We start from the raw sequence: 16,675 nt of genomic DNA on the forward strand, positions 1-16,675 counted from the left end.
AGCATATTATGATGAGATGGTTACTATTGTATGACCAGATTTAGTAGCAAAAGAGCACATTGAGAAGTCTGCTCAACAGAACATGAGGCCATGTGCATCTATATCAGGCCCAGGGCTAACTGAATGTGACCGTATGTGTCAGACCCTCCAACATAACCCACTGAACTTCAGCACAAATAAAACACATTTAAACCTGATTGGTCATTGAATCACACTGTAACCTGCCTTAAGCATGCAAACAAAACCCTAGTGGTGGTTTGGAGAGAAAAAAAAAACACAACAGCACCAGCTCCACCTAGTGGCTACATTTTGAAAGTCTCACAGCAAAAGCTTCAGTACCTCAACAGTGACATCTTGTCAGTCTTTCAAATAAGCTTTGCAGGTTTCTTCGACTTTGTTAAAAACTTGACCAATTGTCTTAAAACAATTTTTTTGCTCGCTATGCCATGATTGGAGCTACATATTTTAAATAAAATTGCCTATATACAAGACATGTAACAGTGCTATATGATATATCATAACAAGGAACAGAAGAATTAAGGAGGACAGTAATAGTGCAGCCATAGAGCACTCTATTCAGAATTCACTTGACACCCCAGACTAGAAGCTTATCAATGTCTTTGGTCATTATGTGGTCAGCTAATAACCTTACTTACTGCATTAGAAGAGGTGTCTGTTGAATCACTGTTATTTCTATCACAGCGTAAGCCACTTATCACCCACCACGAAAGGCTTTCATCAAAGGTTAATGAAATACTGTCTGACTTATGCCGCTTTCTCTGTTGCTCTGCGGGTTGATCATTTGAAGAATTATCTTCTAAGCAAACACAATACCAAACAAAACAAAATAAAATAAAAATGAATCATTTGCTCCACAAAGGTTTCTATAAACAGAGCTATTGGTAGGAACGCTTTGTCAGGTCTGATGCCATAATGATGTGGTCAAGGTAAAAAAACAAAGTGCAGGACAATAAATTTACCAGATTCGCTGTGGGCTTTCTTGGGGGGACTGACAGAGGAGAGTGACGTTAGCTTCTCTTGTAGTTCCTGTGCTGAATCCTAGACATGAGACAAGTTAGATGTTAAAATGGAAATACATCATGTTATACTGTGCAACATTACACTGACAAAGACTCAATGTAGTGCGCTCTAATAATGTTATATCAGTGGTTCCCAAACTTATTTAAAACACGGCACACTAGAGTAGAGTATCAGCAGTGTTTTCACCACACCCCTAAGCCAAAAGTTTGTTATTGAGAAATTCAGAAAATAATGGTTAAGTAAAATTGTGCTTACCAATCATCCTTCGGTTCAGTTATGTGGTGGTGGATAGGTTTGCGCTTCTGTTTGTTTCATATTTTATGGTTTTGACTTACAGTGACCATAAATAAATTTGATTTGGTGCTGGACCACCAACCTGAGGCACCCCTGCAAGTGTCCCGAGGCACCCAGTTTGGGAACCACTGGGTTATACAATTTATTTTTACAGTCTTTTATACTTCATTCACGTCATAGCTATGGCATGGAGCTCTTAAACAGGAACATGACCTATTATTAAGAAACCCATTAGCCAAGAAAAATCAACTAGTAAGGAGACAAAAACAAAAAAACAGAGGATTTTTGCACCTACTAGTAAAATCCAATTTCATGGAGGACTCTGGTGGAGAGTGGAGCCTTGCACTTTAAATTTTCAGTGATGTGACTGGGCTCCTCCCCCTCTAAACCCCACCTGACTCAGTTAAGTTAACTCGCCTCTAAGGGAAGGACAAAGCCAGAATCACAATTGGCTGATTAATGTGGAACAGAGAAAACACCTTCAGCAAGAAGGAGGGCCGCGTACAAAGTACCGCTCTGTCGGATTGAAGAACAAGAAATGGGGAACACAACAGCACTGATCTCTGAAACACTCCTAACTGAAGCAATTGCCAGGATAAAAAACAAACAAACAGTCTTCGTAGTGAAATACTTGAGAACGGCAAAAGCAGGAGGCTCAAAAAGATCAGAAGAAAGATGATGAGGGCTTAATTGAGGTGCCAACGTCAGTTGTAAATTAAGGACACCATGCATGCATGTCTGAATTTCCGGGAACAAAGAAAGGCGATGCTGAAAGACAGACAAGGCAGACATCTGCATCTTCAGAAAACACAAACGCAACCTCCCTGTCCACGCCATCCTGAAGGAGCAACAGGAGACGGGTAAGCCAAAAGGAGGAAGGAAAACGCTTCTCACACCAATTGACATAAACCTGCCAAATCTGGTGATAAGGTTAAGCAGAAACCTCCATCTGGGCCCTCAGCATCGTTGGAACAACCACCTCCGGTATCCCCTTGGCCCTCAATATGGCGGTCTCAGACGCGCCATTAAATGCATCCACTGTAATGCGGGGTGGACATAGGTCTGGATGATCCAGAAAAAGCCAGGGGGTGTCCACCAGAAGACCTTTCAGTAATACCCCTTCTCCACTGCCGCTAAAACCCAGATTATTGCCTTGTCAGCAGCAGCAGAGGGAAGAGATAGAACAAGTAAAAATCCCACAAAATGGACATCGTGCCAACCGATAGGGCCACAGAAACCCATGTCCTGTAGCAATTCAGTGTAACCTTTTGGGTCAGGCGAGACATATTGACGCCCGGCAGACCACACCTGTCCACCAAGGAACGAAAGAGGATCACTCGTCGAGGTAAAGATACTGACGGCTTAAGTAGTCTGTTTCCCAATTTTCAACCCTGGTAATGAAGACACCTTATATTGCCGGCATGACATTCTGCTCAATGTAGGCTGTCGGCCATCTCTCTCATCGCTACAGAACTGTTTGTGCCCGCCTGGTGATTGAAATTCTGATTGGTCCTTCACTGGAGACCCATGCAGATGAACCTGAGCTGCAATCAAGACAGAATATAACTCTGCGATCCAGCACATTTATGGGTGAGCAGCTGTCTCGGGGGAAAAAACAAAAACCTAGAAACCACAATATTTTCTTAAGGCAGAAAGACCAGAACTGGAAGGACAGTCTGGCAACGGAAAGGTCCACGAACAGCAGTAATCCCCACTCTGATCTATCCCCAGCCAAAAAGGGTTAGTGGAAACGGTTAGTGACAACATGCACTGAGATATCTGGAAGATACAATCTGGATTGAGCGAAGCCGTGGACAAGATCTCTTACAACTGCAAAGAAGCAGGAAAGGTTACTGGCTGCTTACGTTTCCTCTTGAAGAGAGAAACCCCCTGATACACTGCTTCAGAAATCTGCAGAACTTCTCGTATGCCCTTGACAAAAAGTATTCAAAGCCTTGGATGTCCTCAGTCACCGAGGGAAGATCCACGTCATCCTACACCGGAGAGGAAGCCTCCGAATCGGAACCATCCCAGGACTGAAGTATGCCTGAGAAACCACGCTTCTGCGCGCGGCATGCGTCTCGAAGTTACCCAATCTTTGTACCAAGTGAGCCAGCCCCTGGGCTCAATGTAGTTCTATGGAGTGGGCAACTGAAGGGAAAGGCAGAGCACAATCCCCTGAACCCTGTCCTGAGGAAGATGAAGCACCAGCTACAGATACCAAAATGGCCAATTTCTGATTTCTGCTAGCCGCAAGCTGTTGCAATAATTCAGACATTGCTCCAGCCAGAGTGGCGTATCCATCAGTGGGGATATACTCACAGGAGAGGCGCCAACCGTTGAACTCCACTTCATATGAGGCACAAACGGCCCCCAGTTAGACCATGCAGGAGGGAATTTTGCTTTACACTTAGCAAACAAATTTTGTACAGAACTGCTTTTGTCATGAGATTGTACTGCAGAATTACCCTTCCCAGATGTAATAATTAAAAGGTAGATAAGTAGAATACAGACCACAGCACACCACAGAGGGGAACATTATATACATACACATACATACACACACACACACACACACACACACACACACACACACACACACACACACACACACACACACACACACACACACACACACACACACACACACACACACACACACAGAGTCTACCATATCCTAAATGCTTGGGACCAGGGGTATTTTGGATATCGGAATATTCTGTATTTTGGAATAATTGAATACCATAATGAAATGTCTTAAGAATAGAGCCCAAATCTAAACACAGAATGCATTTATGTGCTATATACACAGCCTGAAGGTAATTTTATACAATATTTTCAATAATTTTGTGGCTCAAAGTTTGTGTACATACATGAAATTCATTTGTGTGTCATATACACAGTCTATAGGTAATTTTATACTTTATTTTTAATAATTTTGTGCCTTAAACAAAGTTTGTGTACATTGAACCATCAAAAATCAAAGTTTTCACTATCTCAGTCACGCTAAAAATATTCCATATATCGGAATATTTGGATATGGAAGACTCAACGTGTGTGTGTATTAAAATATATATATATATATATATATATATATATATATATTATATATACACACATATATATATATACACATATACACACATACACACACACACACAGCAGAATAGAGAGCTGAGGTAACCTTTCCTCAGACACAGACAAATCACAGGCCACCCCCATGCAGGCAATAAATTTCCAGAGTACACGAAAACTTCTGTCCAAACAGAAGTAACCCCTCCCCCTTCCCGGCGTGAGGAGGGGGGAGGTCTGAGACTTGAACACCACGCGGCAGCCTACAAGACTACTGCGCAATGAAGGGCAAGAGGTGCCCACAGCAGCCAACAGAGGGGACTATCAAGATGACAAATGCAGCTAGGTACCACCCCCTTCCCTAACGGAACATGGCCATCCTGGTATCAGTCGCCGGCAAACTATATAATGGAAAGGGGGTCTTAGTAACTTGCCGGTAAGTACATCGCGGCATGGTGGATGAACACTCCTGTATGGTGCAGTCGCAGCATCGTAAGAAGAACGCAGCGCTGTGAGTACCCAGAAAAAATATTTGTAACAGTTGTGGCAGGTCCCACTGGAGGCGCCCATGTTGTAGGCAGATCCCCGTAGCCTGAAGTCTGCCTGCAGCAAAAGAAAAAAATAAATATGGACAGGCTACAGCAGTAGCCTGAAAGAAAGGACGCCTGGCTCCACAAGGCATTTAAACTAAACTGAAGGTGCCTACACACATAGTGATGTGCTCACGATCCGACCTGAGGCACGATTTCCCCTGAACTCTCCCCAGGCAGCTCCCCGGCAATCGTGGTCTCGATTTGGGAGTAAAAAAATGTCCAATCTGACTTAAGATCTATCGTGCATCCAGTGCATTGTGTCGCAGATCGGCAAATCTGCCTTACAGCACGGCAGATCTGAAGATGCGATGTACGACGAGCGGGGACGCGTATCGGCATCGCTATCGTGAGTAGAAACTCACGAATTGGGCATATTTTACACGATTTGTCGTCACGATTCGTCAAAATCAGGCAAAACGTGTAAAAAAAAAAATAATAAAAAAAATCGCCAAGTGTGTAGGCACCTTGAGTCAGGTAGAGTATTAAAAGACTAGAACCCAGTCACAAACATTCAAAATTTAATGTGCCAGGCTCCACCGAACACCACCTGTACACCAGAGTCCCAGGGTCTCCCAGGGGAAGTAGAAGAGAAAAAAAAAATCAAGATATTGCTACTGTTTGATTTTATCACATACACAGACATGATCATCAATTGTAAGGAGAATGTGAACGCACTGTCACAAAGCAGCTGGTATAAAAGGGATAGTCAGTCCCTAAATAGAAAGGAACACACACACATATATATATATATATATATATATATATATATATATATATATATATATATATATATATATATATATATATATACACACACACACACACAGAAACCAGCACTAAAAAAAGATGGACAATGTAATATAAAAAACACAATGATTTATTAAAAAACAACAGATATGTATCTCAAGAATGACAAGATAGAAAGTTCACAATAGGAACCAAAATTATTGCCTGCTCCTGTATAATAAATGCCTGGACCAAGGACAACCTCCAATGCGTCTCAAATTATAAAGTGAAGTTATAATGGCAACAGTGGTATCGCAGTCACCAGCACAGTCCTTAGTATCCACAATGCAACACTTTATAGGCTGTAGAGCAAATCCACATGGAGTGCAGAGGTAACTCCTGAAGAAGCGGGTGATTTGTTTTCCCCAGTGAAACGCATTGAGACTCCCTCTGCACTCCTGCACAACTACTTGACTATAATTTGGACTTTGCTACACTCCTCCTTGTACCCTTTTTGGCATATACTGGTATTATTCCATGTGGATTCGCTTTACAGCCTATAAAGTGTTGCATCTTGGATACTAAGGAACGGTGCTGGTGACTGCAATACCAGTTCATGGTAAATTACTGTTGCCTTCATAACTTCGCTTGATAATTTTGGACGCATTGGGGGTTGTCCTAGGTCCAGCCATTTATTATACAGGAGCAGACAATCATTTTGGTTCCCATTGTGAACTTTTTATCTTGTCATTCGTGAGATACATATCTGTTTTTTAATAAATCATTGTGCTTTTTAGATTACACCGTCCATCTTTTTTAGCACTAGTTTCTATAATAAAATATGTATCTATCTATCTAATTATATATATATATATATATATTTTTTTTTTTTTCATTCATCAATTGTGCCTTTCCACAATTCCCTTGATGAGCTCTGCTAAGCAGAGGAAAGCCAGGGGTCACTTTTAAATATATTTTAGTAAATTTTAGGGATTGCGTTCCAAATTACAGAAACACCTTATATGGAAAAACGGATTTAAAAAACATATGGCAAAAACCCTTTGAGAAGCATAGTAATGTCATACCTGTTTAGAGTTCTGCGAATGTGAAAATGTGCATGCTTCATTCCTACACAAGGTGTCTAGAAAGCAATCTGCAAAAGAAATACCTTTTATCCATAAGATTATGCATGTATTGTTTATATATGTAAACAACGCCACATCCCATACCCTTGGACGGTCTTACATACTCATTTGGTGCACTTCAACGCAGGGATCACAGGAGAGATAAAGCACCTTGAATGCTTGTATACATATTGAAAACTAGATCATGAGAAATGCTTCAAACATCAACGGTATTTTTAGCAAATGCCAAGCTGACTACTACAACAGCAGGTAAGATACGTATAGCATTTACTATAAATAAATGTGAACATAATCATCATCTATATTTAGAAAGATCAAAGGGTGTGGACATGATCTGCTCAATGCGTTCTTAAACCATCCAAGAGAATGAGTCCTTTAAAATGTTTCTGTGGATAAACTTTACTCAGAGGAAGAGCAGCCAAACATAACCAACCAAGATTGGTGAGGCCAAGGCATATCTTGAGAGAAACATGTTAGCTTGTGTCATAACATTATCTGATGTTTCATGTGCCTTTAATATGAACTCAAACGTGCAGGCAGGGTTTGTATCACAGATAAAAGTGTGCCAGTCACTATAGGGAATTATCTTCGGCAAAAAATTATCTTGTACATGCTTCAAGAAATGGATAAAAATAAGTACACAAGGCACATCATTAGGTTCATGTGTTTAAATAACCATCAAGAAAGTCCAACTTTCAAAAAATCTTCAATAGTTGTTTGGATCTTCTCAATATTAAGCCTCATTCTCCAGTGAAACATACAATGTAGTATATTAGGTGAAAATATACATTCAGTGTCCCCTTCATTAGGTACAACTGCTCACTAATGCAAATATCTAAGCCAATCATGTAGCAAAAACTAAATTAATGAAAGCATAGGGTTAAAGTTACTACAAGGCGTTTTTCAAAGCCACTGGAATGAAAGGGGGCAAAAAAAATGAAACCTAAAACCAAGCATATTTTGTAAATGAATTTAGTAGCAGCTGTGAAAAGTATCATAGTACATTCACTCAATGGTCAAGACATTCATTTATTGCTCAGACCAAACACGAGAATGGGGAAGAAATGCGATCTAAAAGGACTGTGATTATAATTTTTATTGGTATAGCACAAAATAATATAACCACAGACGTTCATTAAAGAAAATCTCTAGTAGAAGCATATAATACAACATAAAATTAAAACAGGGAAGGTGGGAAGGGAGGGGGAAACCATGAACTCAGGACACTTCAAGACATGGATAAAAAAACAAAAACAAAACCCAGACAAGTAAATTGCATACATAAATGAAAAAGAAATACAGTTTAATGATAAGAAGGGCAGACTATGAATCGCATATACAGTAAACTTCAAAAACAAAAAACACTGCGGCTAAAGTAAGTGGGAACGAAAACTAAGTCCTCTAAAAAGGACAGGAGGCCAGGGAGATACTAATTGCGGTTGTAGATGTCTGGGAGGTAGCCTTATAATCAGTCTACCCAAACCACTTAATCAATGGATAACTGGCAGAAAACGAGTAGAAACCCCTGACGTTTCAAAGTCACAGCGGGCCTGAACTTTAGTTTATCACTTCCAGACTCTGTATAACATCTGAGCACCAATAGTCAGCTATAAGAGCTTTCGTAGCGATTAGAATATGTCCCATTACATATCTATCCCCTGAGGCAACATCCCAGTCAAAAAATGAGGGGATTTGGCCATATAGTAATCTCTGTCGCCTTAGATATTAATATAAGCACCTGGTGCCACAGACGACGGATTTTACGACAGGCCCAGAAGACACGAAAAAATACCCAAGTTGGCCACAGTTACGGCAACACTGAAACACAATCGAAATATGGAACTGAGCTGCTGGGATTTTAACGCACGGCATCCACTGCAGTATACTCCAGTGAGCAGCAGTACCATAGGGGAAAACTCCTTTTTAATGAGGGAGGTCACATGAGAAATGTCCAGACTTGTTCAAGCTAGGCAACAGTAACTCAAATAATCAAGCGTTACAACAGCGATATGCAGAAGAGTCTCCAAATGCACAGCATGTCGAACCTTAAAGAGGACGGATTACAGCAGCTGAAGACCACAACAGGTGCAATTCCTATCAGCCTGTAATCAAACTGCAGGGAGAGAATGGAAGAAGCCAGCCGCAACTAGGTTACCACAGCTGGTACCGACGGCCACCCACCCGCAGCGGGACCACAGACACGCAGGTAGACCAGCGCCGCCAGAGTCCGTAAGTGAGCTCCAGGCTCCCGCACACTGACAGGTTTTCTTGGCATACATTATTTATCCAACATTTACTTACATAGGACCAGCATATTCCGTTGCACTTTACAATTGGGATTAGATCCACAAATACCAGTTGAGCATTGTTTAAATGCCAGTCAAATTTTGCATTGTTGCTGACAATGTACATAACTTATTAGCCAGTCAACACTATGCCACAAAGCACACGTCATATCAACCTGGTTGCACAGACATGTAAATGAGTTCAGTGTACACCAATGACCTCTACAATCACTCATGGTAACAATGAACAAATATATCTTCTGCTTGTGAAAAAAATATAATAGCCATGCATATTTAGGAATGTGTGACATTTTATAAAACACTAAATGTATCCCCCCCCTTTTAAGATTGCACTCACTCAGTTGTGGGGGAATATGCTGATTTAGGTTCACTAATAATAGATACTTAGTGTTCCTGCTAGACAGCGGGAAAGGCAAGGCAAAGCGATGAGTGTTCGGGAAGGGAATGTCTGCATGCTCCCTGAAAAGAGGGCATGACCTTGTGACATGCCTCCAATATGTCACACTTGGGGGCATGCCCAGCACTTACGGAGGTGCTAGGCTTCTCCCAAGCTCTCCCCTCATGGTGGAAAGATGCCGTGCGCATGGGCCACCGCAACTGTTCCCACCAGCGGCACACTGTGGCCCGCAGGTGGGAAAGGCACAGTGTAGGCTGTTTTAGCAGGGGGCCGCTAAAAGGGCATTTTGCCCCTTTAAAATCAGGCAGGGCACGGTGCCACGCTAAAACAGCCTAGCGGGAACACTAGATTCTCAGAGAACCACTGCAGAACTGAAAATTTCTTATAAGCATGAGTAGAACACTGAAGCCGATTTTTTTCTCTCCAAACTTAGAAAGAAAATAGATTCTGGTACTTTAGCCGGTATTATTATAAATAATATAGCATACACAAGCAGAACTCACATATAAAAATCAACAAAGTAAATGTGAGTGCTAATAGCGTATACTAGAATTTTTAATAAAGGCTGAAGCAACAGAACTTTTTAGCTTTGCTTTTCCTCTCTCCTATGACTGGAGACAAAAATTGGAGAACAACGTAATAAAATGTAAGTAATCCCTGGTCTGCGTGATACTCCTTAGTATGCATGATTAACAACTTCAGTATCAAGTACGAGTGCAACGCATCCTGTACATATACTAGTAAAAACAAAGGCATTATTTTCAAGCGCAAATTTTATCCTACGTGAAGTTCCCTAGTTTTGCTTACTTGGCATGAACAATTGATGTTAAAGGAAGAAGCAGAAAGTATTTCTTGGTGATGTTTAGAGAAGAAAAAAATTATTAAAGTTCCTTGCAGTTTCAGTTAAAATTATAAAAAACAAACAAACACTTCTGTCCATTTTGGGTAGATTTTCTTTGCTTGTACCAGAATAGATATGCAAATTAATGGTATTTTATGAACATTCAAAGGGGGCATGAAATAAACCATTTTCTTACATGGGTACCAATTTTTTTTTTCTACACATGTAGATAGAGTGATGCTCTAAAATGTGGCAATTGTCAGGTATCCGAGGTGCGAGATATACATTTATGATAAACAGACTTTAGAATGAATACACAGTGGATAACTGATAAAGTAGTCGGTGGTGCTCCCTACAGTCAGGCAGTATTAATCCAAAAGGGGGAGAAAAAAGAAGACTCTGCTGGGGGCATTTATGGTTTTGTAATAGATTAAAACTTAACTATTAAGATAAGGTTAAGATAGTGTGTCAATTGTAAATATAAATAAAATAAATTGTTCTCAAATGGTGTACGTTTATTTTTGTACACAGAAGGAATCAGGCTGTCTTGGTTGCTCAATAAATTTGACATTGTTCATTAATTATAATACAGGCCATTGTTCTAATAAATTTAGCAAACAACTTATACCAAATGTATTGAACAATTAGACAGCCTGATATAATATAGAAATATATTCCTTCTGTGTACAAAAATAAAAGAAACACACAATTTGAAAGCAGTTTAATTTGATTATATTTATAGTTGACACATTATCTTAACCTAATCTTTAATTAAATGTTTTAATGCATTCACTAATACTGTACTATAAAAGAGAACCCTTAGCAAATAATCTTCTTTTTCTCCACCTTTTAGATTACATGTAGAAATAAGCATGGTTTTAATATTTTTTGGATATCGAAAATATGCATTGCAAAATTTATTTTTGTGACTCAATGGTTATTTATATATTTCATTGCTTATGATGATATGGATTATGGGACTGATTCAGACCCGCTCTCGAGCGCTCGCAAGCGGGTCGATGGTGCCCAAGTGCGCATGCGCAAGACCCAAATAACGACGGCTTGGGTCTCGCACCAAAGGGGGCGTGCTGTCGATGGTGATTGGTCACCCACAGCTATGCGAGCGGCCAGGAGGCCGCTCCAAAAAGGAGTAGGGACGGCCCTGATTCAGAGCGAGCGCTCTGTCAGAGCGTCCGGCTCTGAATCAGGGCCTATGTATCTGTTTCAAATGAAAAGGAGGATCTTTTTTTTTTTTTTTTTTAAACAAAATCAACACAACACAAATATTGAAGATTTTTTGAAAGATGGACTCCTGATAAGTCATGGAGTATTTATACATAAAAAAATACGCAAACGTACTGAGGTACCATTTTTAATAGAATAGCTTTTTTTATTAGTTGTAACTAGGTAAAGGTGGTATATTTTAAGCTGCATCAGTAAGAGAGCTGACAAAGTATATTTTATTTTATGAGGATTCAAATAATAGTTACAAACAATAAAGCTGACCATACACCGCAAAAGAACTGATCAACAACTAGATAAATCTTAAGGTGGCCATACACTGCATGTTCGTAAAGACGACGATCTGTCAGGGACAGCAGATGAGCTGACTGCATACACTACAAAATTGAACAATCCAGAGTGTTCATTTTAAAGGCTGTGAACGATCATTGTTACAGTACTATACACTGAACGATAACTGTTCAAATCAGAAATTTAGTTGGTTGATTTGAAGAGAATCGTGCAGTCTGGGACCAGATTTACATTGCGTTTCCCCCAAAACAAAGGGGTCCCAGACAATATGCCAAAATGATCCTATCAAAAATAATAGGAATACCAGCATGGAAAACTAGGAATAAGTATGATAACCCGGCGGCTGAATAGCCGCCGGGTGAAATACAGATGCCGGAAGCCCGGTGAGCAGAGATCCCGACAGGAGAAGGTAAGTAGGCTAAACCTACCCCTGCCCCCCACCTAACCCTCCCTTGGTGGTGCCTAACCCCGAAACTCCCAGAGCGGTTCCTAACACTAAGTCCCCCTGGGGCCGCCTAAACCTGGCCCCCGTCCCCGCACCCTAAACCTCTCCTCCGCCCTGGGAGTGCCTAAATCTAACCCCCCCCCCCCCCCTGCAGCTTATGCTAACCTGTCCCCGCTTACCTTCGTTTGGGATGCCAGCTGTTGGGCTCTCAGCGTCTGGCTAAAGAGAGGCGGCGGTATTTGGGCACTTCCGCTGGACCACCAGGGCAAATAAGTAATAAAACAAATAATTGAATAATTAAATAAAATGGCTGCATTTTGATGACATCATCAGCGGCAGCCGGAGAGGGGATAGGCTAGGAGGGGCAGGTAATCTATAAAACCCGGCTTATGTCTGAAAGGGGTCTACCTGAGAATTTCCCGGATAGACGCTGTCATGTGAAAGAGGGGTCTCGACCAAATACCTGGGAATTTGCTTAGGAGAAATTCCCGGTTCTGCGCAGGAAATTTCCCGGGTCGTATGTCTGAAAGGGGTATTAGTGACACTACCTTATGTTATTTATTTACGTTGAAGCAGCCTATATATATATATATATATATATATAACAAAAGCTAAAGTACATAAAAAAAAAAATTAAATCTATTCTTACTTTTAAGTACAGTTTTTTCAAAAATGAATCCTTTATCCCCAGCTATCAGACATATTTATGTTGTGCAATATAACGAAGACAGGATGAAATAGGTACACTAGAATGATCAATGGTTCATAAATCTTAATTGCAAAAAGTATAAATGACAAACTATGCTTTTTATCTTTATTGAAGAAAGGATCACCAATCGCTCTTCACAAAATACTTATGTATACTAAACTTTATTGTAAAGGGAGCGGTAACAGCCCAAATAAATTGTTACATAAAATGACAGTTCATTAAAATAATCTAGCATTTCAGATGATCTACCAGATGAAAGATGTCTGGAAAGCTTAAACCAATTTAATGTATTTTCCTATTGAACATCACCTTTATTTGTAAATATTTTTTTTCCTAAGTACAGATATATATAAAAAAAAAAAAAAAAAAACTACAATTAGAAGTCAACAACTCACCTTGTGAATCAGCAGTTACCAGATTCTTGGAAATCATTGCATATAACCTCCTGAAGTAAAGAAATTGTGTGTGTTATAAAATGTATGTACATTTCCAGCTAAACGCCTCAAGTTTGTGAAATGATCGACAAAAAAATTAAAATAAATAAAAATGCGATTTTTTTATTTAACTGTGCAAGTTTCTGATTTCATAAAAAGAAAAAATTGACATACATTACACTGGGTCAATTCATGTGTTAGATGCTTACCAGTTGCTACACAGGAGTTATTTAGAGTTCCTGCTAGGCTGTTTTAGCAGGGTACCGCACCCAGCCCGATTTTAAAGGGGCAAGATGCGCTTTTATCGGCACCCCAATAAAACAGCCTGCCCTGCGCCTTCCCCACCGGCGGGCCGCAGTGTCCCGCGGGTGGGAAGAGTTGCGCAGGCCGTTCTCCGTTGGGTGAATAGATGCCATGCACTCGGCATCTAGTCATTGTGAGGGGAGAGGCACTTACGGAAACACCCCTCACTGGTCTGCCACACCCCCTTTTCGGAACCACGCGCAAAAACTCCATGCCCGCGGTCCAGCGGCAACTCTATTTATTCTCTCTGTCCATAAAGCGTTGCACACATGACAGTCAGCACAGTCCGCGATATGTCATGCTAAGGATGCTTTAATTAACCAAAGCTTTCATCAAACACTTTGGTTAATGTTTCCCGAACACACCAGCAATCTAAATGCAGAAAAGTCTTTAGACATGAAGCAATGTTGCTGGTGGTACCTTTGTGTACAGGGAGAGGGATCACCAAAAATTTCCTTGAACAGCTCAGTAAAAGCAGACTCATCAGGCACATCATGGATGCCTTATTCATGCCGGTTAGATTGCAAATAGGTAAGGTAAAAAAAACTATAAGACACAAGAGAATTCCCCCTTTTTAGCAAAAAAAAAAAAAAAGAAAAAAAAAAAAAGTCACCCCCCTTCTCTGTTGACCGTTGTTACTTTAACTGTACTGGTATCATCATCCCTGTACTGTATGGGTCCTTGACATGGAGGAAGTTACAAGCAGAGTCCATTGTTAGACCTGCGTATGCGCCAACCATCACATTACAAAGGCACTGGGACCATTCCTACAGCAACTTCAAGTGGCACACTAACAGAAGCGGAGATAACTCCAACATAGGGTTCTGTTTGCAGTTTACTCCTAAATCTCTCATTTTGTTATAGGGGCCCCATATTACTTTAAGCTCCCCAACAAAGCAAATGATAGAGGGCACAGGGCTGGGATCCTCACAGTTAAAATAAGTAGGCAGTCAAGGAGAGGAAACAGAATTATCCTTTCAAATAGAAAAATGCTACTATTCCAAATAATGACTCAAGTATACTGCTACTCCTAAAAAGGACTAGAAGCACTAAAAAAAAAAAAAATATATGGCACTTATAAAAACAGCTATTTTTTTCAGTCAATCTAACTATCCCATGCATAACCTAGAACTTTGCATCAACCGTTAGGATGTATTTATGCAGTTTTATATGATTAGAATAAAGAGAGTATATCACCCGCGCTCCAACAAGGGGTGCAACTCAATTCACACGTGGTGATGACCCACCACAATAAATAATATGAACAAACAGAACAGGCGCTCCCCAATTAGGGAAAAAACAATGTTGGTACAATTATTGTCAAGTCTTTTTCAAATAGAAATGTCTATTTGAAATATTATTTTCCAAGCTCCAGTTACGTCAGAGATATAGGGCTCGATTCAATTCAGCGCAATGCGGAATAACCCCGGGAGGGAGCTCCTGGAGCATTCCGTTTGATGCGACAGTTGCCAGTTAAGTCGGAGAATGCTGGTTTTCGCAACTTAACATGGGTGTTTAGTCGCGAGAGCTGGCATTCTCCGACTTAAGTGCCGGCCATGCGGCTGTTAGTGCCGCCCTAAACCGGAAAACAGCCTCACGGCCAGCACTTTTGTCGGATTTCTCCTTGCACCCTCAGGAAGAAATCCTTTAGTTGGACCAAACAGCGCAGTGAATGGAATCGCTCCGGGCGCTCCCTCCCAGGGCTATTCAGCATCGCGCTGAATGAATCGAGCCCATAGAAACCCCTTACGTGTAGATTCGTTCTAGAGAAGAAAATTTTACATTCTTACCGACATCTGAGTTTGTATAAAACTTGCTTGTATGGTCCTTGAATTGTTTTCTTAATATAATGTATAGCAGAATGAATCACCAGATGCATACAAGACTGATATAAACTTGGTTGTATGATCTTCCTCCTTCTCTCAATATATTTTATATCAGAGTGGCTCCTCAATAAATCCTGCTAATGCTCCTGCCAGTCACAGTACTGAAATCACTTAGTGCGGGACTGTGAATGGCAGCAGCATCTGTAGAAGGTATTGAGGATCTACTTTGATTTAAAATATATTAAGGTGGAAGATCATACTACCAAGTTCATATCAATCTTGTTTGCATCTGATGATTCATTCCACTATACATTAAGAAAACAAGCAGGAGGACCATACAAGCCAGTTTCATACAAAGTCAGATGTAAGTAAGAATGTTACATTTTGTTACTTATTTATGACGAATCTACACATAAAGAAAGCTCTTATCTCTTTGACGTAACTGGATATCGGAAAATATTTCAAATAGACATTTCTTTTTAAAAAAACATTTTAAATCAAAAGACTTGACAATAATTGTACCAAACTTGTTTTTACCCTAACTTGGAAGCGCCTGTTCTGTTATTTGTTCAAAGATTAGAGCAGATGTACTCAAACTCGGTCCTCAGGACCCCACACAGTTCACATTTTCCAGGTCACCCAGCAGGTGCAGAGGTGAACTCATTACTCAAGCTGGGCATACACTATACAATTATCTGTCAGATATCTGTCCAATCTGGGTGGTTGGAATGAAAACCTGGTAATGTATGGGAGCAAATGACAGTCGATCATATGGTTTTAAACACTGGAAAACGGACAAAAAAACAATTGTTCAAATTTGTTAAATTCGTATGTTTTAACCAATTTGTCGGAAGGACCATTTTTGTCTGTTTTGCAGTGTTTGTGAGCAAATGGTCGATTGTCATTTGCACCCATACATTACCAGATTTTCATTTCAACCACCCAGATTGGACAGATATCTGACAGATAATTTTAAAATGTGTCAGTACACTATACAAGGATCCACAGGA

General features: G+C 40.4%; 1 protein-coding gene across 5 annotated transcripts in view; it reads right to left on the reverse strand.

The window, feature by feature from the left end:
• MDM2 (MDM2 proto-oncogene) overlaps nucleotides 1-16,675 on the reverse strand; it is a 39,236-nt gene that overhangs the window by 18,771 nt on the left and 3,790 nt on the right. For 4 of the 5 annotated variants that reach the window (XM_088452489.1, XM_088452491.1, XM_088452503.1 and 1 more), the window contains exons 5-8: nucleotides 13,498-13,547; nucleotides 6,812-6,879; nucleotides 981-1,059; nucleotides 657-817 (exon numbers count right to left, since the gene is read on the reverse strand). In XM_088452489.1, coding sequence (XP_088308615.1) covers nucleotides 657-817; nucleotides 981-1,059; nucleotides 6,812-6,879; nucleotides 13,498-13,547 — 358 coding nt within the window. The remainder of the gene's footprint in view (nucleotides 1-656; nucleotides 818-980; nucleotides 1,060-6,811; nucleotides 6,880-13,497; nucleotides 13,548-16,675) is intronic. The other variant, XM_088452495.1, reaches the window with a different exon arrangement.

Source organism: Taudactylus pleione, unplaced genomic scaffold, assembly GCF_031769625.1.
Source record: "Taudactylus pleione unplaced genomic scaffold, aTauple2 ptg000038l, whole genome shotgun sequence".
Taxonomy (NCBI): Eukaryota; Metazoa; Chordata; class Amphibia; order Anura; family Myobatrachidae; genus Taudactylus; species Taudactylus pleione.